Source organism: Balaenoptera acutorostrata, chromosome 19 (assembly GCF_949987535.1).
Source record: "Balaenoptera acutorostrata chromosome 19, mBalAcu1.1, whole genome shotgun sequence".
Lineage (NCBI taxonomy): Eukaryota > Metazoa > Chordata > Mammalia > Artiodactyla > Balaenopteridae > Balaenoptera > Balaenoptera acutorostrata.
The window spans coordinates 11636545-11664307 of NC_080082.1; the positions used below are offsets into that span (position 1 = coordinate 11636545).

A 27763-nucleotide genomic window follows, 5' to 3' on the forward strand; every position below is an offset into this window, starting at 1 on the left:
CAATGCTCAGTCATTATTTACTTAATCTATATTTATTCAGTTAACTCTATTGGGTGGCTGTTAATCAGGCCCTGGGTTGGTGGTTGGACTGAATGTGAATGAAACACAGAGACACATCTCTTGATCTCATGGTGCTGTGAGTCAGGCGTTTTCAGTAGGAGAATCTGACGTCGCAATGGAGACCACGGAACCTTTGCTGAGAAAATGATGCTCAAAATGATGGAAATGAGTTAACTAATTAATTTGAGAAGAATTTACTGCAAAGGAACTGCAAACTCAAAATCTGTGCGATGGGGGCAGGGGATAAATGGAAAATAAATGGAACTGAACTAAAAGAATCTTAGTGTAGGGTATCCATGTCTGATCTGAGGCTGGGGCCAGATCATGATTATGTTCAGGTCAACCACATAATTTATCATTAGAAATGTAACATTCTTGATAGTGAAATATACATTCATAATTAACCTGGGACACTAAGAGTAACCCATATAGAACATACGATCACCATGACCTTCATCTTCAGAGCAAAGAAAGAGAAACTTCTAAAGATGCACAGTGAACGTGAGATGACATACAGAGAGATTTGCAGAGTACGGGATGGCCAGGAGGTTCAAGGGTGTGGTCCTCATATGATAAACTAATTAGGAGGCCACTGCAGTGGACTAGCCAAGTGATGACAGTAGCTTGAGCAGGGTTTCTGAAGAATGAGACAAGAGGATAGGGTTATGATACAGTTAAAGGACAAATGGACACATCTTGGTGATGAATCAAATAGGGAGTGTGAAGAAAAGGGGCTCCTGGTTTGATTTCAACTTTTGGCAGGTAGGTGGATGGTGCTGCTATTCTATAAAACTGGGAACACGGGAAGAGGCCAGCGGCAGGGAGATGCAGATTGATGCACAGTTGGGATGAAGTTTAGAGCACGAAAGATGAGGCTAACCTTCACGTTAACCCAGCGGTGACTCCATAGAAGGTACCAGAGAGACTATGTCAAAATCCTCCACCTGGTACTCTGCAAGGATGGATATTCTATACACTAGGAATTCACTGTCAAACACTTGAATTGTCCTGGCAATGACTTGGAAGCTAGACCCTATTCTGTGCCTGAAGTAAAGGTTTCTACCAAATAATATGAATGTCTTTCATCCTGGGGCAGAACGAAATCCAGTGTCGGCAAGGAACTGCACTTCCCTTTGGGCTGTGGTCTTCATGTTTTGGGAGTGGGAAGGCCATTGTACCACGTTGGGTGGGAGGGCAGCAGTACAGAAGAGGAACTCACTGAAAGGGCAGGATTGGTGGACCCTAGGAACTGTAATAATCAATACCTGATTGAATTCAGTTTTTCTGCTTTGGGAATATTTTATATTATTTCCAAGATGTCCATAATTTTTTTTCTTAAACGTTACTTTCCTCTCTTCTCTGTATTTAGTGAATTAAGCGAAAAGCTTGGACTGCATTCAGAAGCTGGTTGTAAAAAAAGAGAGAGAATCTACTTAGCTTACACTAGACTCTAGTTTGGTCACTAGAGTAATGGTCTCACGTGGGCAGCTGGCTGAGTAACATATAAGGACCAAGACAGGTTTGTAGAATATGACACCATTCCTTCAGGGACTCCAGAAGACCCTGGGGGGAGGAGGTATACACTTAAAAGATTCAACTTCCTACAGTCCTGAGAGAAGAGCTCAAACTATTTTTCCTTGGGTATTAAAGGAAAGGATGATACATGAAGGTCACAGGAACTAGGTGGAGGTCTAGCTTGGTTTCCCTGAGCTGTCTGGAAGCCAGTGGGAGGTTCTAAACCTCTTCCCATACCTACTCCTTCAGTGCAAAAGCAGTCACATGGCAAAAAAAATAGTTGCATGTGTGTAACTATAATTTTTTTAACAATTTAGTAGCGATTTTGTTTGTACAATATTATAACTCAGAAAATATTTCCCTTCAAATTAAGGATTATAAGAGTAGACTGACTCTATGTTTATATTATGATTTATAGCTTAAATTCTACAGCTAAGCTTCAGTTTCATGACAGAAGCCAACAGAAAAGTAGAAATTGCTCAAAGAAAATTTTAGAGGCATTTTATCACCGTATTGATTTCATACATCATGAAATTTCAAACATGATAAGGTCGAAGTGCACTAAATTCCGCTAAGAAAGTCGACAGGAAATATGAGAGATTTTCTTTCTCTTATACAAATTACAGGTAGAAAAAGAATGTGTGGACATGTGACACCATTCAGAAACTATCAGCAGTATTGGCACCACTATAGTTCTTAATAGTTTAAATTAATTTGGTCAGTGCTTGTTTTAGTTTCTGATTTTTTTTTTTCTGGTATGATAAAATGTGGTGTTTTGTTATATTTGGTTTATTTTCCTTCATAGAACTACAATACTTTTCCAGAAAATGTCACTCTACAATAATTTATTTGGTACCATAGACTTCTACTAAGAAAAGTTTGTCAGATATCTTAAGCAAATGAAAAAAATTATTGCAAAGAGTCTCTTAATCATCCTAGTCATTTGTAACCATCGTCTTTTAATATGTATTTTGGAAGAACAGGTCATTTGACCGCTCAATTAAAAAATTAATCTGTTGCTTAGGGAGGATGGGAGGAAGGCTCAGGAGGGAGGGGATATGGGATATATGTATACTTATAGCTGGTTCACTTTGTTGTATAACAGAAACTGACACAACATTGTAAAGCAATTATATTCCAATAAAGATATAAACAAAAAGAATAAAAACATGAAAAAAAATTAATTTGTTCCTGTTGAAAATATGGAGAAACACAAATTCATTCACAGAAATGTAATTTATCAGAAAGTTTCTCACACGAACAGCTTGGAAGCAGATATGTTAGTTCAATGGGCACGAAGCCATGTCTAGTATCAGCACATTGAAAAGGAACATTATTTTATTACGAGCAAACACAAATTAGTCTGGCATGACCCAAGGAATTATAATAAGAACTGGTCTTGCTAGTTTGTAGCTTGATAAAATAGATATTACTAATTTAATGACTTTTCAAAAAATAATGGTTAGAGCTCCTAATTTTCAGAGAGGCATATGAAGACAACAAGCAAGTCAAACTGTGAGAATTTCCAATCTTTTCTCAGGAGGAGGAGCAGGAAGTTAGAGCCAAGGGAGGAGCCCAGAGTCCACTCGGGCTAGATTCACTATTTGCATTGCATCCATACATGGAAAGTGAGATAAATTCATGCAAAGAAATGGACCAGACATTCTATACCTAACACAGGAAATATGGGGACAGACAGTGCTCTGGTCTCAGAAGCATTTTACACAGAGAAGCATAAAGGACACCTGAATACAGGTTTCTCTCTAGAAAAGTTCAAACAAAAAAGATCTGGAGTAAAGGATATTTGGCTAGTTGGATGAAGAAAAATACAGTAAATGGGGGTGTGGTAGGCAAAACAGAAACAGACTCACAGATATAGTAAACAAACTAGTGGTTCCCAGTGGTGAGAGGGAAGGGGGGGTAGGCTTCATTGGGTTCTAGAGGCAGCCTTTTCCACACTAGGGAATAGAACTGTGACCATACATTGGGTAACATAAAAGTCCTCTAGTTTTGAATGGGGCTCAGAGCAAGAAAGGGTTTTACAGTGGGTCCAGACAGTAGACAAGTGGTCCTGCCTCTTGGACCATATAACTCTGTAGACCTTATGCTCTTAGTGGTATCATTGGTGGAAGAAGATGCCATGCAGACTTCACTGGCAGTCACCAATGGGAATAATACACTGCAGAAATTCAAGATTTGGAAGCAATGCCATGTCATCTGCAGCAGAGAAATACCCAACTCTCTAAAAAATCCCCTGGCACGCTACTGAGCCCTGCTAGAGATGAAGTGCCTCACGCTGGGACATTAAATGTGGTCAAAATTGTCCATAATGATCTGGGTTCTGTCAGAATCACCAAGTCACAACGTTAGCAGGACGGCCAGCATAACTACAAAATGGTGCATCTGGGATCAAGCATTAGCAGGCACAAGCCATCTGCACAAGGCACTAGCCCAGACCCCCATGTTCTCCACTACTCTTCCCTGGCACGTTTCCCGTGGCTCACACTTAGGGTTGCATGAATGGTCCCTTATTACCAACTGCTGAAGAAGGTAAAACGGTGAACTTGGTGCATGGATGGGATGATTTAGAATGTGGGTGAAGCTGAAATTGAAAGGTAGCACCACTACAGAGTCCCAATCAGGATAGCATAGAAAGACAGTGGCGAGGAGAGAGCTACCCAATGAATAGAACTTTTGGATGGTGGCCCCGGTCACTCACTTGGTATGAAAGAAATGGCCCAAGGTTATAATATATATGGACTTACAGACAGTAATTTGGTCAATTTGTCAGGACCTAGGAGATTTCGAAGATCAGAGACAAGGAGGTCTGAGGTAGAAGCATGTGGATGGACCTATGGGTAGGTGGGCATGAAATGTCAAGATCTTTGCCCACCAGAAAGCTTATGCTGCTGTGGAATAATCACTAACAACCAAGCAGACAGAAGGACTTAGCCAGTTGGTATCAACCACTCAATCACTGACCACTGAAGTGCTAGCACAATGGGTGTATGAGCAGAGTAGCCACGGAGGTAGGAATGGAAGCAATGCATCCTAAGTAGATTAGCTCCCATCCATCAGGACTGTTGTCACTACTACCACTCCTGGATGCTCAAATGGTCAGCAGCAGAGACCCGTGCTCATTCCCCACAAAGATTCCCCTCTACAAGGACACCAGTTTTGCGGCCAGCTGACTACATCAGATCTTCTCTACCCTGAAATGGACAGAGATTACTTTTGATTAGCATCATTACTTATTTCAGGTATGGGTTGCCTTTACTGCCTGAAAGGCATCAGCCGACACCACCTTTTGAGTGTCTACGCAGACCTTCTGATGGTGTGATATGGAAGGACCAGCATATCCCACAGTATATGCTCACTCTCACACATCCTTTGCTGTAACGCGGATCTTTAGCTAGTGCAGTGTTACGTGGGAGGCTACATCAGGGGGAACTGTCCTGATCAGTTAGTAATAGACAGAGCTGCTGTTACGCTATGGGGGCAGGAAGAATATGTTTGGCATGTAGATACCCCTTTGACCAATTTTAATGGTAAATGCAAAAGTACAGCAGCTACAGCCTGAAAAGGTCATACTAGACAAGGGTTCAAACTCTTTGCAGAGTTGTCAGCTCGCGATATGGGAGTCTGGTGTGGGTTGTAGAGGAGGAAGAGAATGAGTCCCAGTTGCAGCCAAGAGACCCCCTGCAGGGGCAGGGTCTGTGGTCTGTTCTACCCTCTTCCCTGGTGTAAGTTTCCCCAGGGCAATGAGGCCCACCAGAGTCCTGAAGGAGCGGCTCCCAGAACTCACAGGAAGCAGGTGGGTCTGAGCTGCACAGGGTAGACCCTGGGGGATGGTACACTGTGCCACCCAGATCCCCCAGATGCTGAGGAGGTCTATCCTCCCTCTTCAGCTGAAGACAGCTGTTTGTCCAAGTTCATGCCCTGGTCACCAAGCAGTCAATACCCAATGCCTGGATGATACAGGAGTAAAAATGCCCGGCCCTCTCACCCCAATTCAGGACATCTTTAATGGACCACATCAACAGGGTTGGCTGAGTCTCTGTTGTGATTGTACCAACTTCTCCATCTGCCCCATTTTCCCCAACAGATGTTGACCTCTACAATATTCCCTAATAAATTTCCTTCACAATAATCTCTGTCTTAAGACTTTGCTTCCCAGGGAACCCAGCCTGTTACAGCGTGTAATTAAGAAACATGGAGATAGCTAAAACGAGACAGCTAAAGGCGCTGAAAGTGATATGGCAGGGGATATGGCAATGGAGAGCTATTTTTCCTTGTAATATTTCTCGTATTGAATACTATTTAAATTTTTAAATATATGTATGTATTTTTTAAATTTAAATATAACATTATAAATAGGGAAACGAATAAAAAAATGATTTCACCTGAGAAGCCATTATAATTGTGGGTCAGGTTGTTTTCCATCCCATTTTATTTGCATTTGCAAATCTTCAAAGCCAGGCTCCAGGGAAGCTATTGATACACCAAAAGTCCAAGTCTCTTACCACATTATATGCAAAAATGTTCATATTCCCTTGCTCCTCATGTCGTATTCCTTTTTGTCCACATGCATGTGCTCATGCACACACAATCCTAACACACAGTCGGCTGCTAAACTTTTTCTTCCCTGTTATCACTCTCCATCATCCCAATTTTGGAAAAGCAGAAGACAAGCAGGACTTACTGAATGCATCTGTAAAATTGCATTATTTAGTTAGATTCGTCATTTAGTTGATACATGGATTGGAAAGTCAAACAATCAACTACACATTTTAATATGAGATGTGTCATCTTCTATCATGAGGAAAACAGTTGATGACTCAGTCAGATCTAACTTATATTGAGTATTTCACAAAGACTATATGTTTCAATTAAAATGATCTTTCCTAGAGTCAAGAACCATAAGCCTAATAAATATGTTTTTTTAAAGAAAAATCTGTCAACAGCACGACCTACCAAATAAAGGTTTATGTTCATTTAAAAAAGGATATGGAAAAGATCTAGAACTATAGGTCATTCTGGACCAAAAGGATACCAAGATCCTTTCTACACCACTTAATAATTGTCAGAACTCCAGGTCTTAAAGGCACTAATGATCAGCAAAATGTGGGGTGAAAATGAAATTCTTGTCACAGCTTCGTCGCTTATTACATACGACTACACATCCCCTTGGGAATATAACCTCATAGATATGCGTCTCAGACATTTCATCTGTAAAACTGAGCTGTTCACACTAATATATCAGCGATTGCCAGTTGCACGATGGACTGTCGCAAGGCTCTGTTATAGATGAAGGACAGTACCATCTGATGAAAGGTAATTTGGAACGCTTGACTTCTGTCTGGTTGGTTGTCTACATAAAGCTTCTTCTCTGGTTGTTGTCTTTAACTTACCATCTGAAGAATTTATTAAATTTGCTTTAAAGAGCAAGACTTGGGAAAGGAGTTTTAAAAATGGAACTATTTCCTAGAGTGGACATGGTTTCTACAAAATTAAGATGTCATTTCCCATGCGTGACCCTCATTTCCTATGCCACCCTAACTCCACTTTATTTGCATATTGCACATTTGGATTTAATGAGATTTGGGAAATGTTAATTACATATTGTTTTCATTTTTTTCACTTGAAATCACCAATAAAGAATTTTTAAACTTTTATATTACAGCAGTGTGTGCTATATGGTTACGTATAATCCTGTGCATCTATACAGGGCTCACTGTATAGATGAGCCAAGTTCTTGGCAGAAGTAAAAGGATATCACCCAATTTAAATATAAAATAACCTTTCAGCAAACAACTGCTAACAGTCAAATCATTGTTCTCTGGCAAAACTTAAAATCTAGTTTAACTTCCTTTACTTGTTACAGTCAGTAAACATCTTTCTATTTTTTCTTTCATTTCTGAGTCCAGTTAAAAGGAAAAATTATAAATGCAGCTTTTGTTAACAATTCATAATAATCATGGGGTGTACCAAAAGGTTCAAAAAAAACCACAAACACCAGTAAAGAAGGCATACATCTACGCATCTTTTTACTGTTTTGAGGAAAAAAAAAAATCCAGTATAATTCCCTCATTTTAAACTTTTATACAACATCTCAAAATATATTTTGCATTTTACTTCAAAAGTGCATTTTATTAAGAAAAAAGAAGGAACAGATTACAAATCAGGGAATGAAAGTCATGGCATATGATGTATCAGTGCGTTTTGATGCTATAATGTTGAAGTTCCTAGCCGGCAGACCACAGAGTATTGTGAGGCTTTACCATCTATAAACCTGTTTACATTCCAGCTCCCAACCAGGTTAATGCTGCTACTAAATAACAAGAACACATGTGAAAGATTCAGAGCTGTTACAGTGTTTGTATTCAGCTTTGCATTAAATGAAAACTACCATTTTCATGTTCAATCCTTTGATAGCTACCACAAGCCTTCCAACAACAACAAAAATGCCATTTATCCATATAGGTCCTTCATAAACTACTGTTAATTCATATCCTTGAGATTTAGTCGGGCATTTACAGAAACATCAAAATGGATATAGTGCTGTGAGAAAAGACAGGCAGGTTTTGTGAGTCAAGAGGGAAAATAAAGAAAAATATGTTTAATTTACATATTTCCAAATTGTTCTGGTGTGAACAAACTAAGGAATCCAGTTTTTCCTTGGCAGACACCTGGAAAGTGTGAGTGTAAATTCCAAAGTGCCTCTGCTATATAATTGGCTTGTGGAATTCAAAGATAGCTACATGCAAGCATCTTGTTTACATGGCCTCAAAGGTAATTATTGCAAGTTTCATAAAGTTATTGATAATTATTTGAACTTCTGGTATGTATATACCTCCTAATCAAAATGAACTAGTTAGTAAGTTATATTGATTTTTGGTTCTTTTTGAGAAATATACCCCATCATCGTAAATGAGAAGTAACTAGAACGACAGACTTAGAATATGACATGTAATATGCCATCACCCCTTAGGAGGAGCATTCTTGAATAACTCTACTGGATTTGCACAAAAGGGGGCATGGCTGCAGCTTATATTTCAAAAAGTACGTCCTGGAGGTCAGTGCACAGCAAAATATATGCCTGAAGGGGGGGGATACAGTTTAGAATGAAGAATGGAGCTCTACACTTCAAATTGTCTCTTTTTTCTAATACGTAAGAAGATGCTCCATGGAATACAGTAAAGGGAGATCAAAGAAAAGTGGGTGATAAACTTTAGGAAAACAGAAATAGAAACCTATAAAGAAAACTGACATAAGGTTTGGGGGAAAATATTCTCGGAAGTATATTTCATTTGAGATATTACAGTTGTAAATAAAAATAATTCTTTGAAGTGTTAAGAACTGTGTTTTTTATATCAACGAGTTTACTTGCCAACATTTCACACTCTTTGGGAAACTGGCATTACCCAGGGTCTTAACTACTGCCGATACCGAACCATGAGAGCAAGTTAAACAGAAAAGTGTTAAAGGCAAGACATCACATACTGATGACCAATGCACTTTGTAGGTCTTGTAACATGTGAATTGCATGTTCAGAGCTGGAGCCTGACACTCAAAACCTAAAGTTTTCAAAATCATCGAGAAGAGTCAAATAGAAAAAGAGCAATACAAACAAATCAGTGACAACAAAACATATTTCGACACTACTGATAAATTGTATTGAATGCAATACAGAGAAAGGCAAAGGGGTTTATATACTTTTGGCCACTGAAGATGCAAACACCAGCCAAACAGGATCTTAGAAGCATTTCCAGGTCTATGAATAACACCATGGGGACACTTAAAGCAAACACAGCATATGTTCTCAAATAAAGCAAGGTCATTATAGTCCAATTTTGACTTTTACCTCTCACACAACTTAGGTATCCCTTATGGCTGAGAGGCCAGGGCTACACTTTTCACATTGAAAAACTGTAGCTCTCAAGTGGGTTAAACTTCTGTTTTAGATCATATCAGAACAGTTGGAAATTAATATCAATATCTAAAACTCCTTGTTATATGGAATGACCGCTATGGGAAGTATGTCACTGGATGAGGCCTCCTGGAGCTGTCTCGAGTCTGGACGTGGCAACATGGCAGTGCCGCAAATCCATTGCCTGTACATTCAGTGTAAGAACTTTTTTTTTGTCCCTTGAGAGCCCCTGGCTATTAAATCAGACTGCTGTAATTATAAGGTAAATCACTGCTGCCTATCAGAAGAAGTACTCTTTCTGATTTTCACTGACTGCATTTTGTATATTAAGCTCACTTTTCAAAACAGCCTCGGCACTGGCTACATTCTCTGACCTTTTTGCCTCATTTCTTCTGTATAACCTTTTCTGCTGATAAATGCAGACAGCTATGGCAGCGATGCAGAGCAAGATAAAGATCACAACAGCTATCAAACCTAGTGAGAGAAGAGAAAAGAAACACAAAATCAGAATTGTTGTCCAGGTAGAAACTGTAGACTTCACTGTCTAAGAAGTCATAATAAAATGATTTTCTACTGAAATCAAGCATCTAATATATATAAATTGGAAATATCAATTTCAAATCAATATCAAAAACCTTAGGCATTTCTGGATCAAGTGGTATCAAGATATGTTCAGTTCACTTCTGAGTTCTATCAGTCTTTTAGGTTCACCTTCATTTACTCTGAATGCATATTATACTGGATTTATTCAGTGCATTTATATATACAATATGTTAATAACACAAGGTATTACCTACATGTCTCTAAGACCATGGGGTCACTTCACATTAATACCCAGACAAGTTTTAATTATTTTGAAATTATAGAGTAATAGTAACATCATAAAATAATCAAACGTGTTTTTAATACTTAAATATGTAAACATTTTTTATTATTTATTGTATTTTATTATCATTATTATTTTTGGCTGCACCATGCGGCATGTGGGATCTTAGGTCCCCGACCAGGGATAACCCATGCCCCCTGCAGGGGAAGCACGGAGTCTTAACCACTGGACCTCCAGGGAAGTCTCTGTAAACATTTTTTAATTAAAGTATAGTTGATTTACAATGTTGTGTTAGTTTAAGGTGTACAGCACAATGACTCAGTTATACATATATACATATACACATATATCTATTTTTTCAGATTATTTTCCCTTATAGGTTATTACAAAATATTGAGTATAGGTCCCTGGGTAAACAGAATGTCCTTGTTGTTTCTCTATTTTATATATAGTAGTGTGTATAGGTTGATCCCAATCTCCTAATTTATCCCCTTAAATGTAAACACTTTAATGAAGTTGATTATCAATAATTTGTTATATTGTTAAATAGCAGGAACAAGTTATGTATATGAATAATCTTGACTAATGAAATATATCGATACTAATACATAGAGTAATTATATCTGTATGAGGAATACTGATTTTTTGAAACACCTGATTGTAAATAAAAAATTTAAATACCACAACTGTTAGCTATGTCAAATGGTTACCAATCCTGGCATTACGTTAAGTCAGTCTTCTTCAAAGTGTGATCTATGAATCCCTGGTGGTTCCCGGGACACTTTGAGGGGTCCACAGGGTCAAAACTATTCATAATAACTCTAAGATGCCTTTTTCACTGTGTTGTAATATCCACCGATAGGACAAAACAAGGTTAGGTGAACTTCTTGGTACCTTAGCATGAATTAAGGCAAGGCCACCAAACTTGAAAAGTGGTCACTGAATTCATAAAGCAGAAAGCAGGCATTGCACTACCAGATTCATTTAAGAATATCCTTGATGAAGCACTAAAAATTACGCATTTTACCAAATCGTGACCTTTGGCCTTAAGTCTTTCTAACATTTTGTGTGATGACATGGGAAGTATTTGTAAAGTACTTCTACTGCAGTGTGAAGTATGATGGTTGTCTCCAGGAAGAATGCTAGCGTGAACATCTGAGTTGAGTTGTGAACTGAACTAGATGCTTTTTCCTTTAAAGAACACTGTTTTTACTTGAAAGGATGAGTGACAGATAAACTATGGTTGTTTTAACTGGGATATCTGGCAGACATTTTCTTTAAAATGAAGTAAATCTGTCACTTCAAGAAAAACAGGTCTTCCCTGGGGCGCAGTGGTTAAGAATCTGCCTGCCAATGCAGGGGACACGGGCTCGAGCCCTGGTCTGGGAAGATCCCACCTGCTGCAGAACAACTAAGCCCGTGTGCCACAACTACTGAGCCTGCACTCCAGAGCCCGTGAGCCACAGCTACTGAGCCTGTGTGCCACAGCTGTTGAGGCCCATGTGCCTGGAGCCCATGCTCTGTGGTGGGGAGGGGGGCACCGCAATGAGGGGGTCCCCACACTGCAGTGGAGACTGGCCCCCGCTCGCAAGCCCATGCACAGCAATGAAGACCCAATGCAGCCAAAAATAAATAAATAAAATTTTAAAAATTTATTTAAAAGAAAAGAAAAGAAAAACAACTGACAATGTAGGATGCCAATGATAAAAGCCAAGTTTTCAAATGAAAAATAGAATTTGGAAAACTGTTGTCTGTCACCATGAGTTTGAGAGTCCCCTTGTACTTAGACTCTTCTGATGAAATCAGTGGAGGTACTAATATACTGTTTTCAGGCGAAAATAGGTACAATGAAAACAGTGATGCGGATGGAGTCTCATATCATAAAACAAGGACTCTTCATCCTAGTTTAAATTAGGTATAAACAACTCTAACAAATCCAACTGAAGCCAGAACTTTGAAGGTCCTCATCAGTCACAATGGATTCCACAGCACATGATCTGACGGGCAGATTCACTACAGCCAATCATAATACTGCCAGGGGCTAAGCTGATTTTTGGCGAGGTCAGCCTTATCTGAGAGGGACAGCAATTCCTTGCTGATAGATCCAACATACACCTGGTAACTAAATTCTGTACTGTACTTGAAATCTGAAGAATTTACTAATGCATACGATTTTTCATAATTGCTCATATTAATAAAGAATAATTTAAATCAGAATATCCATTTGATGTTATATATTTTGCCTCTCATCTTAGAAAAGTAATCAGTTGAGTTGCTATAACTATTTCTATTGTCTGGTTATAGGCCTCTAGTTTAAAGAAAGAGATTCTGAACAATTTCAGTGTGGAAAGCTGATGAAGTAGATACAGAGGGCAGGCTACTGCAGGCCCAGGCAGGACATCCAGACAGTCAAAATCACGGGTGGACTCTGGAAATGGTTTGCTCCATGCATGTGATTTCCCTTTTAACTGGAGACAGTGTTATGTCAGGGTTTGTCATGCCCACAAAAAACCTTGATCTAACCTGTTGTACAAAAAAAAAAAAAAAAAAAAGGAAGAAAGGAAAAAGGATACTCTAAATGGCATATGGCCATCTACAGCACTCTGTGACACTGCCATCTGAAGCTCTGGGTGAATGTGTTTTTTTTGAGGAAATTATGTAGCTTTCTGTCTAAATCTGAGCATTCATATCTGTGTATTCTGGCCAGAAACCCTCTACAGTGTCTGAGTCACCAGTTTTAAATATCTTATTAAATCAATTTTCCCATCTCACACTATTTATTTATTTACTGTTTGCAACTGAAGAAAAAGATTACCTAAAATGTAAAACATGGGGGAATTAGCCAATTGGAAACTACTTAAATGGATTAATTATTGTTACACAGTGGGTGCAATTTATGAGTAACGAGACAACAAATGAAGAACTCTACCACAACGTTAGCAGATGGAGCAACACGCTAGAGAATGGAATTCTGTGATTTAGCCGAGAAACTGTGCGTGACCCCAGGCGAGGCCTCCCGGGCTTAGATGGCCACGATCAGCTGCTCTGATCCTGAAGCTCAGTCTGCAATGATCAAAAGCAGACACTCCTGGATCTGTAGACCCTGGCGAGACCCCCGAGCAGCAAATCTTCCATAATTCTTGCTCTGCTCTGTGCATTTGAGTCAAATGAGAATTTCACAGGTCACCTATTAGTTGTTTCCATTGTGTGTTCCATTCCAACACACAATGACTTACAAACAATATTCTAAAGATTAAATACTTGCTGTAACATTAGCTTGACTATACAATAACTATTTATATCTAAATCTGTATATTTATCTCCCTATATCCTTACTATATATCTATACTAGTTAAATGCACAGAAAAAGCACCATTATGAGACTGAGACAATTTGTTTGACTAGGAATCCCAACAATTTGCAATGTTGAGCACATTTTAAATGCTATAACTTCAAATGAGTTTTTACCATAGATTGTATTAATACTATATTGATATATTTATTTTAGACACGCAGTTATTAACTACTCTTCTAACAGGGTTTTAGTTTTTGTTTTTCACTTGTTACATGACTAAATGAGGAACCTATTTTATGCATCTTTAATTTATACCTCATTAATTTGATAAAAAGTAAAGCAACTGAAAAAGCAATGGGGATGTTAATATTCTCACAAAGATTTGACCAGTACTCTTCTCTGTCTAAATAAAATTCTAAGTTCTTAAAGGAAGTCAGTGTCTACATGAGTAAGGGTGTAAAAATAGAACCAAATGAATCAGGTATAAAGCCCACTTAAGTTGCTCAAGTATACGACTAATCACGTTACCTGGCAATATATTGATAATAAAATAATTGTTTACTTTTTATGTCCATATCGTATGTAGAGTATGGAGGAAAGGTGAGCCACTTAACATTTCAATAATCTGATTAATAACATTCTTAAGACCATTAATCAGGAAGGAAAAGGTTTATGTAGGGGGTTGGTTTTGAATAAATTATGTCTCAGAGAATATGCTGTTTTACTGCCAGGAAGATATATTTAAAATTTTTTGTGTTAATTTTGCAATTTAAAATAAGTATTGGGACTTCCCTGGTGGCGCAGTGGTTAAGAATCAGCCTGCCAATGCAGGGGACACGGGTTCGATCCCTGGTCCGGGAAGATCCCACGTGCCGTGGAGCAACTAAGCCCGTGTGCCACAACTACTGAGTCTGTGCTCTAGAGCCCGTGAGCCACATCTACTGAGACCTCGTGCCACAACTACTGAAGCCTGTGTGCCTAGAGCCCGTGCTCCACAACAAGAGAAGCCACCGCAATGAGAAGCCCACACACTGCAAGAGTAGCCCCCATTCGCTGCAACTAGAGAAAGCCCGCGTGCAGCAATGAAGACCAAACACAGTCAAAAATAAATAAATAAATAAAATAAATTTTTAAAAAAATAAAGTAAGTTTGAACCACCCTTATTCCATTAGTTTTGTATTTGATAAAATGCAAATAAAAATGTCATATTCATTGAGAGGAGCATCTAAACCATGGAAATATCCACCTTTATTAAGCATTAAGGCAACATTAAATATATGCTTCTAATGTTAATCTCAGGTTTTTCCTACTTCTTACATAAACCCTTGCAGAAGCAGTGATGTATCCAAGAAGGCAAAAAATGACACTTCCTCAAATACAGTCAGAACACCCTAGGGAATGTAGATGGCCATTATCAAGCTAAATGATATTCATTAGTACATAGTTTAACAACTATTCTTTGAGTGTGATGTTTCAGTGAATTATCAATTATTTACACTGAAACTCTCCAAGGAAGCTGGGAATTCAGGATGACTCTGTAAGACAATCCAGTACAAATAATAAAGCACCCCACTGACCTCAGGATTCACTGCCTAACTCTTGGGCCATGTGTAGATTCTGCACTGACAGCTTCTCTAGTGCTAACTACCCCATCATTAGCAATGATAGGAAGAGCTCGCTCATGCTTTCTACTACCTCCAATTACTGCAGAGTCACTCTTGATCGTGTTAGTGACGGGTTCTCTGTCATCTCTTGTTCCAGAATGATCTGCAGTTAAAGGACAGAAAAGGGGGGAAAGGGGGATATCGGTGAGTAAAAAGAAGAAATTTTTAAAAATTCATAAACTTTTAAAACCAGAACAGAATTATAGAGGTCAATGTGGGATGTCTGCAATTTTAACCTTAAGCAATGCCCACATGCAATGGTCCACATGAATAAAGAATTGAGAATCTAGGAAAGAAATGGGAAAGGACTGAAAATTAAACAAAACCAATTTCAAGAAACCATCTCGAGAACATAGAGTCGCAGCATTAAAAGATTTTAATATCCAATGGACAAGCTGTGTTTGTGACTGGGTAAAGGAAGAGCCATACGCCACCTGCAAAGGAGTGTGTCCTCTCCCTTGATGTGGCATCAGTGCCAGCCTGGGCCACACAGCTGGACTCCGTCACGTGTCCTGAGATGGTGATGGGGGCTGGACGGCTGTGGTGCAGAGCGGCCTTCAGGGGGACCACGTGGCTGACCTGCACAGCAGAGAGACAGCCCAGGAAGCCCTGTGCACCTGCCAGCGCCGTCTCCTGGTCCACATCACTGTGTTCTGTGAAGCCAAAGAAACACCACAGTACTGACGACAGTGAAGGTGCAAACGGGCAATGCCACAGTGGAATATTCCAAGTCTTGACAACTCAACAGCAATACATACACAGCTGTTAAATTCCTTTTGCTTTTGTCTTTATTACAAGAGATCCATTCAATCTTTCCACAACTACTGGTGAGACATCCCAGGTTAATAAAGACAAGTTTTTAAGTATGGCTAATTAAATATACTGAGAGCTCTCTGGAAATAATGAAAGTCTCTAAAAGAATGGGTCAGATAATGAACTGATCAGGGTTCTTGCAAGATGTTATCATGTTAGAGGTTGTATCTCAAAAGCTTTTAGAGACTCTTAATTCTTCACGTACAGCAGTGAAAACCTTCATACCTCACTGACTTTTCTCCCTGTTTCACTATCCACCTATCGCTCAGACTGAGATATGTGTGTGCCCCATACATAGATAACCCCTCCCCCCATTTTAATGAGCATTTAGTTAATATGGAACTATTGTGGGACAGAGATTGGTTTGAGTGTCAAAATATTAATTCATAATTTTACAGGGAAGAAGATATTTCATGCTTGGCAAGCATGAAATCTAAACAAGGAGAATTAATTGTAGACTTTTAACGTTCAAATGTTATCAGACTACGATGCACCCACCCATCCTATATGATCATAAAGCAGCAAGACTACTTTCCCCTGTGCTGCACATACCGGGACACCAACATTTGCATTTTGGTCTCTTCAAAAACTAATATAATAAATACTGTGTTTATTGAATGCTTATTATATGGTAGGCACTATTCTAAGGGATTTGCATGCTTGTGTTTAAACCTTACAGTAGCCATGAGTATCCTATTCTAGTCACACAGACAAGACCCTTTAGGTTCAGAATTTTAGTGATTCGCCTGAGGTTACTCAGCTGTTGGCATTGTGCACTGGACTCCAGGCCTGTGGGACTCCAAAATCATAAGCTTCTTTTGTTTATAATTGACACATTCTTTCCTTCACTCCACTTATATCTTCTGCAGTGCATTTTTTTTTTTTTTTTGGCTTGAGATCTATTCTTGAAATGACTCTGGGCAACTCCATTCTGATTGAGGCTGTCTTGTTATATCAAGGTTTTTGAAGAACACTTCCTTCTGCCCCATTTTCATTCACGCTTTATATCTTTTTAATAAAAATACTGATTACATGTTTAGCATCATGAACATCACACTCTAAAAAATCTGAAAATTAGAGAGATTACATCACTTTCCTGTTGTGCTGGGGGATATGGTATTCAGATCCAGGTATCCTAGCTCTGGAGCCTATGTTCTTACCACTAGGCTGTCCTGCCTCGTAGCACAAAGAGCCCTGAGAGGCTATCACTCTGCTGCTCCGTGAGCGCACAGGGAACCCTCAACACCCAGCACCACACGGTTACATAGGAGGAGCTTCATCAACATGTATAAACCAAAGAACTAACTTAGTCCCACCACACAGCACTCACTCATTTGAATGGATGGAGATACATTCAAATATACATATTTTTAGAAAAAGACAGCATTCTTGCTTTGTAGTTTTTTGGTTTATTTTTTTTTTTTACTTTAACAAGAAATAAAAAGGAATATACTTTAATAGCAACATAATCAGAACAGTGCTTTTCATATTTCTTCTACAAGGTTAAAATCTTGAATAAAATTTCTATAGACCTTAAAAAAAATCTTACCTTTTGAACAACAACAAAAAAAGTAAATAGATAAAATTCACTTCTTTGGTAAAAATCTGATATGAGGCAACTTTTTAAAACCCTACACCTTTAAACTGAAAATATTGACCTATTATAAAATATTGTAGAAAAAAGCTTTAAATTCTAAAACTTAAACTAGTCTGTCAATTAATATTTGTTTTAAGAGCTAAATATACAGGCAACACATTCCCTGCTGTTTGAGCATCTTACATCCTAGCAGGGGAGACGGACAATAAACATGAAACAAGAATGGATGAAAATTCTGGAGACTGATAATGCTATGAAGAAATAAATTAGAAAATGTGATGGAGTGTATCTGGAACAGAAATTTATCTTGATGGATTAGGGGATTTTTTTGTGTGTCTATTTTAAGGATGACTCTGCCCAGCCCTATTCTCTTAATCGCCTGTAGATATCACTCCAGCATCTTCTGGCTCTATCACTTCTTTCTTAAACTTTGTAAGATTCCCTGTGATTTAGGAATTTTTATCAGATTGTCCCTGCTGTTTATCTTCTCTCATCTATTACGCATAGACCACAGTGGCCCCTTTTAATCTGCAGACACAAGGTTTTTCTTCAGCTTGGAAAATTTCATATGCTGTGCAAGCAACTACTGTTTCACTTTCATCCTTTTTATCCTTCTGGACTGCCGAGTATTCACGTTGGGTCTCCTCTGCATATTCTTGAACTGCTTTTAATCTCCCTCCTGATTTCTATCTTTTAGGACTTGTTTTTTGTGTGGGTCAAGTGCGTCACTCACTGGCTCTTCCAGGGGATGATTTCAAGTATCCACAAAGATCATTCTTTTTTAGTCTGGAAAAATCATACTTTTAGCTCCTCTAGGTCTTTTTGTTGCTTTGTTAGAATTTCCTTACAATGCTCTTACTCAATTTCATTCAGGATGGGCTCTGTCTCCTTGAATAGCTTAATTCTGGTTGTTTTGGTTTCTCTCCCACTTGATTGCTGTTGAATCAAGGGTTGTATATAGGGCTGTTTTTCTCATCTGCTAGTTGATTCTCTGTCACTGCCTTCCTTAGGTGGCTGACAGAGAAGGTAGACAGCGCAGCAGCTGTCCTTGTCAGTGAAGCTGCCATCCAAATGCCCACCCAACCTCAGGAGAGAGAGGACATGGTCCAAATTTCAGGATTCAAGAAATCCTCACATTTCAGGTCATTCTCTCCTCGGCAAAGAGGGAACACAGAAGCACTGAGTTTTCAATGCTGCCCTTTCCCCACTGGGTCCAGGGCTCTCTGCAAGCCAAGCATTTTCCAGGATCCACACAATTCAGGGTCTCCCTTAAGACTCTTCTAGGCTGGTCCCCAGACTCCCTTCCAACCAGAAGCAGGGAGTCTCACAACACTGTCTCACTGGCAGCCCCCAGGCACGCCCCCTGGCCGCGCTAGACCGTCAACTCCCTTGTTTCAGGAAAGTCAATGGGTCGGAACTAGAATCTGGAGAGAAAGGGAACTATGGGACTTTGCATCCATCTTCCCAGAGTTGAGTCCAGATGAAGTTAACAGCTATATTAAGTTGCTTATAAGCAGTACATAGTATCAGAGAGCTGCACTGACAACCGTGTTCATAAAGCCAGTGAACAAAAACATTTATCTTTCCTATTATCTGACTCTTGAAATGCCAACAACATGTAAGGGTTAGAACAGGACAGGTGGGGGAATTGTAGATAAATGCCTCTTACTTCATTGAAATCCTGATAAGACTATTATGTTTGGGATGTTTCCGGTTAGAAAAATTCTTAACTGACTCAGATTTTGCAGGTGGTCTTGTCTGTTAAAAAGTTAGCCTCAAGTGTATCTTCCAACCAAGGGAATGGCTTCTGCTTTTGCAAAGAAATCTACCAAAAGTTCTACAAGAAAACAGAGTAACAAGAAAGTAAAATTCGTATGAAGCGTCTTTCTATTTATTACCCAGAGAGAGGACTGCTTCTGGAAAGGGTATGAAGTAAATGAAGAACAATTAAAACAAGAAGTGCTTCATGAAACTTCCTGTCACTGTCAAAACAACAACAACAAAGATAAACAAAACAAAACAAATAACTCAAAAGAAACCTAAGTAGTTTGGCCATACCTATGGAAAAGGGGCCACCTTAAAAAAGGATCTCAATACCTTTAATCCATAAAGATAAAGAAAGCTTGCCAGAAAATGGTGCAATGAATCAGAAGAGCAGTGCTAATATCCAGCAGGACATTTTTACCATCATAGTAAATTACAACAAGGATTCAACAACAACAAAAGTTGGTGGAAAAGTCAAATGGCAAAGCAGACAGCAAATACTGTATGGATAAAGGAGCAGTTTTTTTTATACACAGTATTTATTTGGCAACCAAGCCTGCTGCTCTGAGATACAACCTTGAGAACCTGATTAATGTACAAACTATTTATAGTGAGGCATCTCGGGGTAACCTGAGCTTCTCTTTTGCTTTCAGCATGACCTGTGTCATCTGAAGTGTCATTTGACTGGACATTTACAAAATCACAGTGTCCTTAAGTAACTGAATTAAACTTTCTTATGTACCCTTTGGCTTTGAAGCAGGTTTTACATAAAATGTCCCTGAGATTGAAGTCCGTTCCTGAAGCACTTCTGAGGAGATGCCGTCGACATCCTCTTCCCTCTGACCACATACTTTATTTACATCTGGCCTAGATCTCCACTGCAGAAATCTGAGTTACTTCCTGGCTCTGCAGCCTCAGAAGAGATAAATGATCCCGATGTGGTCACTGCCTTTAAATATACCAAAGCTACTGCTCACAATGAGTGAAAACATCTTCAGGCTTTTAGAAAACTCTTCTAACATAAAAAACAATCTGTAAACACAACTCAGAACTTAATCTAATGAGTTTTGGATAAACAAAGCAAATGAAATGCAGCCTATTAATTAGGGAGGAATATGAACCCAGTTTATCTGATGCAACCTGGCTCTTCCCACCATGATGTACCCACCGATTTTTGCTGTCAGTGTTCTTGCACCATTACATACCTGACATAAAAAAGTAATAAATAGTCGTAAACTTCACTCAGCCTCTGAATAGTAATTTTCAATCATTTTGTAATAGGTTAAATTATATCTTTTTTCAAAATGTGGGCACATTTGCTATGAGAGGCTTTATGCAATTTCAAGAGTATGCAATGATCTTAATTGAGATTTTTTTTTTCATGTGGTGGAATTGTGACCCAATAAAAGCTTAATGAATTAGCAAAACAACTTTATACCTGCATACCTCCTTTGATTAATTACATAATTACATCGTAGAGAGATGTCTCTTTATATAATCTTTGAGTAAATAGGTCTCTTAAAGGAGCCGATTGAGGAATCATTCACTTTAGCCTCAGTACTTAACACATTTTGAACATGCTTAACAAAGAAACGACATCAGGCTGCCTGCGTCTTCAGAAGGAAGAATAGAAAGAGAGGAATTGCTTTCTCTCTGTCCTCCAGTACTCATTTCTACAAATGAGAATGGACTGTAGGAACACTTTTTGGCTTCAATCATCGTTAACAAGCATTACTGGCAGCTATCAAGCAAGGAGGATAATTTATAGGTAACAATATCTTACTCTGATGACATGGAAACCATCTCTAACCCTCTTTTATACTTAACAGACAACACGAGCAGAATTCACATTTCACTGTCTTTCTTCTGACTCGTGCTATAGACCATCATTAGGCTGGCCGGTCCAGTATCTCTTTGCCGTGGCTGTGCCCTCTCTCCACCCCAAAGGTCCTGTATCCGTACCTCCTGTCAATTCCATCCTCTCTCTCTCATCCATCAATGCCTGGTCTTTAATAAATTCATGCACACAATAATGTAAGTCCCTGAGCATGGCTTTATTTTTTACTTATTCCTGGTGCAGGTACATTTTAAAGCACGTCAGTAATCAAAGAAATAAACAATTGCTTTCTCCTTTTTATTTTAGAAATTATTTGAGTTTTATCATTGTATGAAGGCTTCTAGATTGTGACAGCTGATAAATATATAATTTGGGATTTGTGACTTTGGCTTTTATCATTTAGCATTTTTTGCAGTGTAAGTTGAGCTCTGTTTTACGATGTTTGACGGCCAAGTGAAAGTGATGCAGGTGACATCCTTGTCAAAGGCGTACACTTGCCCGTCCCACCTGGAGCGTGTACTCATGATTATATGTGCCTCTGACAAAATCCCACTGTCTAACTTATCATTTGCTCCATAATTAAAATCAGATAATATGCTTCAGCCTCATGAGTGCTCTTTGCTTTTGGAACATGACACTTCTGATCGATGCTCAGGTATCACGATGAGGAGAAAAGCTGTTTTTAAGTTTCTAGGTATGGCCAATTCAAAATGATACAGCTGACTGTCTGGAAACGATTAAAGCCGCCACAAGGATGAAGTCATGCTAAGTACTGAAGATGGTCTATGACATTTTAATTATTAAAATATTCAAAAATCAACCTGATGAATACAAAAAAGTGATTTTAAGTAGATTCCTTACTTTTCTTGCTCTAAACTATACTTCTCTTTTAAAACGTGCTTTTAAAATAACGCCTCCATTATCTTAAGAGACGTTTCACAATATATTTACAAAATTGCAGTGTCCTTAGCTTACCTGGCTCATGTTTTTTCCTCACGTCTGGGCTCTTAAGTGAGTTTTACATGAACAGTTCCTGACACATTGAGATTGTTCTCAAAGCTCTTCATCGGAGACTGAGTAGATGTCCTTTCCTAGCTGACTACAGACTTTATTTACATCTGGGCTAAACCTCCACTGCACTAATCTGAGTGTACTCCCTGGCTCTATGGCCTCAGAAGAGAGAAATGATCCTTAATGGTCATCAGTCGCCTCTAACATACAAAAGCTACTACTCAGGATGAGTGAAAATAATCACCCAGCTTCTACTCAAATAAATCATAAAACAATTCTAACATACAAAAGTATCCAGATGCAGAATCCAAAGTTTAATTTTATAGTGAATTTTAAATATGAAAAGCAAATTTAATGTACTTTATTGAATACAGGAGTATCTAAATTGAGTTGCTTGGCAAACAGCTGGATCATCTCACCCCGGCTCCCAACTACTAATGACTATTAATGCCAAAGTTATTGAGTTTTTAAATATTTTAAGTGTAGTAGGGAGTTAGAGATGGTTTCCATGTCATCATAGTACAGCTTGATATTATTTCTAAAATTTACCCTCCTTTTCAACATCTGCTAGTAATGTTGATTAATAGTGACAATAATCCAAAATTATTCCCATGATTCTTCCTAAGTTTAAGAAATGAGTACTGGAGAAAAGTGAAAGAGGGGAAGAATTTCCTTTATTTCTGGGTTTCCATCTAAAATGGCAGTGCAGTGGTTGAGAATCCGCCTGCCAACACAGGAGACACAGGTTCGAGCCCTGGTCTGGGAAGATCCCACATGCTGCGGAGCAACTGGGCCCGTGAGCCACAACTACTGAGCCTGCGCGTCTGGAGCCTGTGCTCCGCAACAAGAGAGGTCGCGATAGTGAGAGGCCCGCGCACCGCGATGAAGAGTGGCCCCCACTTGCCGCAACTAGAGAGAGACCTCGCACAGAAACGAAGACCCAACACAGCCAAAAATAAAATAAATAAATTTATAAAATGGCAGTGGATGGTCATATCCTTAAGTCTTTGGTTGAAAATAGGCAAATTATAACTCCAAAAAAAAAAATGGGTCAATGGTTTTTTCTGCTCCCTTAAAAGAAATATTCAGAAATTATAAAACGAAACAAGTATTTAATTTTTTTTTTTTTTTTTTTGGCTGTGCTGCCCGGCTTGCAGGATCTTAGTTCCCTGACCAGGGATTGAACCCGGGGCCCAGCAGTGAAAGTGCCGAGTCCTAACCACTGAACCGCCAGGGAAGTCCCACAGTATTTTAATTTATTTTAATTTGGAGGATAATTTGGAACTATTTTTTCCCAAGCAACATAGGGTACATTACACTCAATTAGATACACAGGAACATTTTGTATAATGATTATCTGTATGCCCACTAACCATAAATTCTGTGAGGGCAGATGCAGTGTCTGCCTTGCTGAGTGGCATTCTCTGTGTACACAACCGGTGATCACAAAGTATGTGCTAAATGAACAAGGGAGCCAAACAGACTTACAAAAATGAAAAACATAGTTGATAAGTGTGGGCACATGAGAATGTGCCTTGCAGACCTCCAACTAGATGAGAGGAATTGACCAAGGGCCCCAGCTGCTGGGCTCTGAAATCCATCCTCTTACTTGGGCCAGTGCCTTGCTTCCCATGGGCTGTTCCCAGCCAACAGCTGATCATAGCAGGGACTCTAAGGCAGACCCATCCTTGGAAACATGGGACTCCTCTGATGGATGACAGACTCATGGGCTCCCCAAAGACTGTTTAACCTTTGTTGACTGCACGGAAGTCTAGGATGCTTCTGTCTAACTATCCCTCCCTCTCTCCTTCACTTGAAGGCAGAGCTGCATGGCATCTGACGGCTCTGCCAGTCTTGGCAAGCTCTCTCCCCACGTTCTCTTTCACAAGTGTCCCCTTAATAAAATCCTCACATGGTTAATTTTGTCTTGGCAATGGCTTCTTGGAGGACCCCGACTAACATAATAAGAAACTTCAAGATTGAGTAACTCTCTGGAAAACTACTAGTTCCATTTTAGCATCAATTTTGCTATAAATTAACATACCATATTACAACATAATAATATAGTACATAACATTTTGCTGTAAATTCATATACCACACCATATGACCATAAATTATTAGTCTCCTTTGAATTACAAATGATTTGAATGTAATATTAGTCCTTGGTCAAGATCCACACCTTAGGCACGTACCAAATAAATTCTTACTTTTGAACTTTAATCTTAATTTTCAGCATGAGTGATATGCATTTTAATAATACTCTGTTCTTGAATGAAAACATTAACATCTTTAATTCCTTATTAATCTGTGATATTCATTATAAAAAGGGAAACAAATATTTATATAATGAATGCTATTATTCTACTGTTTGATTAATATAATCCTCCTCATAAAATGCAGATCAGTTTCCCAATCGTTTTATAATATATTTGACTTATTTCTATTCACACAAAATATTTTCATCAGCAACTCTGGCATTAAATTTGAACATGTTATTTCTTCAAAAATATGATTTTATCAACATTATGCATAATTGTTAGAATTTTCTATCTTGTATTTTACATTTTTATGTAAAATGCCTCATCTCAGACCTTGCTAGACTGAGGAGCTCTTGAAATCGGGATTTGCTATAATTATCTGATTTTTTAATTACTGTAGTTGAATTTTTGTAACTTATACTATGAAACTCACTTGGGATATTCCAATTAAGCTTCCAAATATCCAAGTAGTACTTTGCACATATTTTTTATCTCTACTATAGCATACTGGAAGAACAATGCAATTGATATTTCCCCTGCTTGTTCGGAGAATAAGAGCGTACAATACTGGTGCTTATCATAGTACTAGAAAGCCTATAAGTATTTACAAACTTAACTATTAACCTCTCAAGGGCCAATATTTTGATCATTCACCCAGAGGTTTGATCAAACATTCTCAAGATTCTGAGATTATGTACAGGGAACGCAAGAAATGATATATCAAGGTATAAGTAACTGAAAAGGTCAAAAAAATAAAAGATTCCATTTATTATCTTGGACAAAATATTCGAGGTTAGTGTCAAGTATCAAACTAGGAATGAGAACCAGACTACAGAAAGTCTCCCACCCCCACTTTTATAACTAAAAAGAAAATCCCTTTTAAAATGTACTGCCCCTCTTTCCATTTAGTCCTTGCTGGCAAGTGTAAAAAAAGCGTACATATTTTGATGTTAAAATGGCAAGAGTATGTTTCTACTTCAGTGCTATTATCAGAAGTAACTAGTGGATAGAAATAAGAATTATAAGGCATTTAGATAGACACTGGGTTATACGTCATTGGGTTCTAGCAGGAGTGGCTGGCCACTGCATCGCAACAAGGCAAACAGGATCCAGGCCACAACCTAAAGCATATTCCCTAAGCAGCAGAAAAGCAATTGCTTTCTCCTCCATTTTTTTTTAGATCTAATCCTAGTTTTATCATTAGATAATGGTTTATATATCTGGCAGCTGACTGATACACAGCCTGTTATTTCTACTTTTATTTGATATTCTTGAAGTGTGAGGGCAATACCGTGTTTCATTATGCTGGACTGACGCATGGCGCACGCCAGAGTGGCATAACTATCAAAGCAACATGCTTGCTCATCTTGCAAAATGTCCCTACTCACAGTTACATATACCCCTGAGAAAGTACAGCTTCTGCCTTGATTATCATTCACTTCAGAAATGAAATTACGCAAGAGATTTCTTTTGGCATGATGAATTTGCATGTGGCGTGCGTGTGTGTGTGTGTGTGTGTGTGTGTGTGTGTGTGTGTGTGTGTGGGTGTGACTCTGGCATATGACTCTCCTGGTCCATGTTTATGCATCATGATTAGGCGAAAGGCCATTCCTTTTACTTACCTAGAATCCTGCCCAGTACAAGGGATCTGACCGCACTGAGTTCTGTACCTGATGCAAGGTGGACTTGTCTCCTCGCTTTCTCGTCAATCTACAAAATTGTTACATGAGATACAAACATCCAAACGGATGCCGTTGTTGAGAAGAGGCAGGAGGCAAAGGAAGACAAAAGAAAATGATAAAATAGTCAAGAGTTAACATGGCCCCAAAGATTTAGGAAAACAAAGTTTAAAGAGTTAGCCATTTATACAGGTGAATATTATTTTCTAAACTATTTCTATGCACCCTCAGATACCAGTGCACCCCACCTTCTATCCCCTTATATCACTCCATTTTTCTCCACTGTATAAGAAAGCCAAAATGGGGAAAACCAACAAAAAGATACAAGCTATTCTCATCTTGATATTTTTACTTAGCTGGGTATTTTCACTTGAGTCATTCAGCTAAGAAATTTTCCTCTATCTAGAGGGCTGAAACATTAGTGCTTTTCTTCAAAAGCTGGTAGAGTGAATAATTCAACTTTCTCTGCTGTAATTCACATCATTTTAAAATTTATTCTGATATTGCAATCATTAATTTCTGTGCTAGAATTATGGTTGCATGTACACCCATCTGAAGTAAACTGGTTTCATTAGAGTAGCAATGGTCCTACCAACAGCATATTATGCTAAACTAGAAAGCATTTCCCTCCTGAGTAAAGCAAAACAAATAGGAAAGTTTGGCAATTTTAAGTATCAAATATTAATAATATTTTGGACAGAATCTTATTGCTTAAAAAACCTGAACACGTCTGATGGTCTATGATCTATGCAAAAGCAGCAACTGAAAGGACGTCTTTGTTTAATCTATCCATTATCCAATTTCTGCTGTAGGTCCGTCTTGCTGGGGAGCATAATTTTAACCATTGCTTCTGCTGCATTTTCTCTATTACCTCCACAAAGACCACTGCTTCTTCTCTGTTAATCTTTATGTGGTGAAGCTGCCCATCAGCCATGTTTTTGAAATCAAAGTTAACAACATCGGGTTCTTGATATCTATTTAGCTTGTACCTGATCTGCAAACTTCCTAAAGTAGGGGGAAAAAGTTATATTTTAGTTAAAATTGTATTTTAAAAACTACTTAAAAAAACTCAAGAATCCTTTTTTGTTATTTATTAATTTCTGGGGGAAAATCCACAGTAGTTCATTTGGATGTACACTTTCCTCATAATCCCTAGAAGTCAGTTTCCATGTGAAATTGCACTATTTTCAAAATCAAGAGCAAATACTCTGCGAATAAGCAGGTTCTTTCTTGCAAAATTTTAATTTGTCAAATATGTGATTAAGCATTTGCAAATCTCTGTACTAGCCTCTAACTTAAAAAAATAAGATTTCGTATATTATGAAGTGCCAAACTACTGTGGAATATTGCAATAACGTTGTTTCTATAATCTCATCTTTCAAAAAAAATGTATCTACCATTCCTGAAATGCAACTGATGAATGGAATGATTATAAGCAAACACTACTCACTTAATTGCCTGCAAAGATGTCAATAAATTTACTTCACAGGATATCTTCCAGTTTAACAGAGA

The 27763-nt window shown here is 38.4% G+C and overlaps 1 protein-coding gene across 2 annotated transcripts in view; it reads right to left on the reverse strand.

Annotated features, from left to right (window-relative positions):
* Window positions 1-7558: 7558 nt before the first annotated feature.
* CNTNAP4 (contactin associated protein family member 4) overlaps window positions 7559-27763 on the reverse strand; it is a 265562-nt gene continuing 245357 nt past the window's right edge. Inside the window, exons 19-23 of one of the 2 annotated variants that reach the window (XM_028166624.2) lie at window positions 27123-27256; window positions 26195-26282; window positions 15725-15943; window positions 15322-15393; window positions 7559-9979 (exon numbers count right to left, since the gene is read on the reverse strand). In XM_028166624.2, the coding sequence (XP_028022425.2) occupies window positions 9786-9979; window positions 15322-15393; window positions 15725-15943; window positions 26195-26282; window positions 27123-27256 (707 nt within the window). In that variant the 3' untranslated portion in view covers window positions 7559-9785. The remainder of the gene's footprint in view (window positions 9980-15321; window positions 15394-15724; window positions 15944-26194; window positions 26283-27122; window positions 27257-27763) is intronic. The other variant, XM_007182603.2, reaches the window with a different exon arrangement.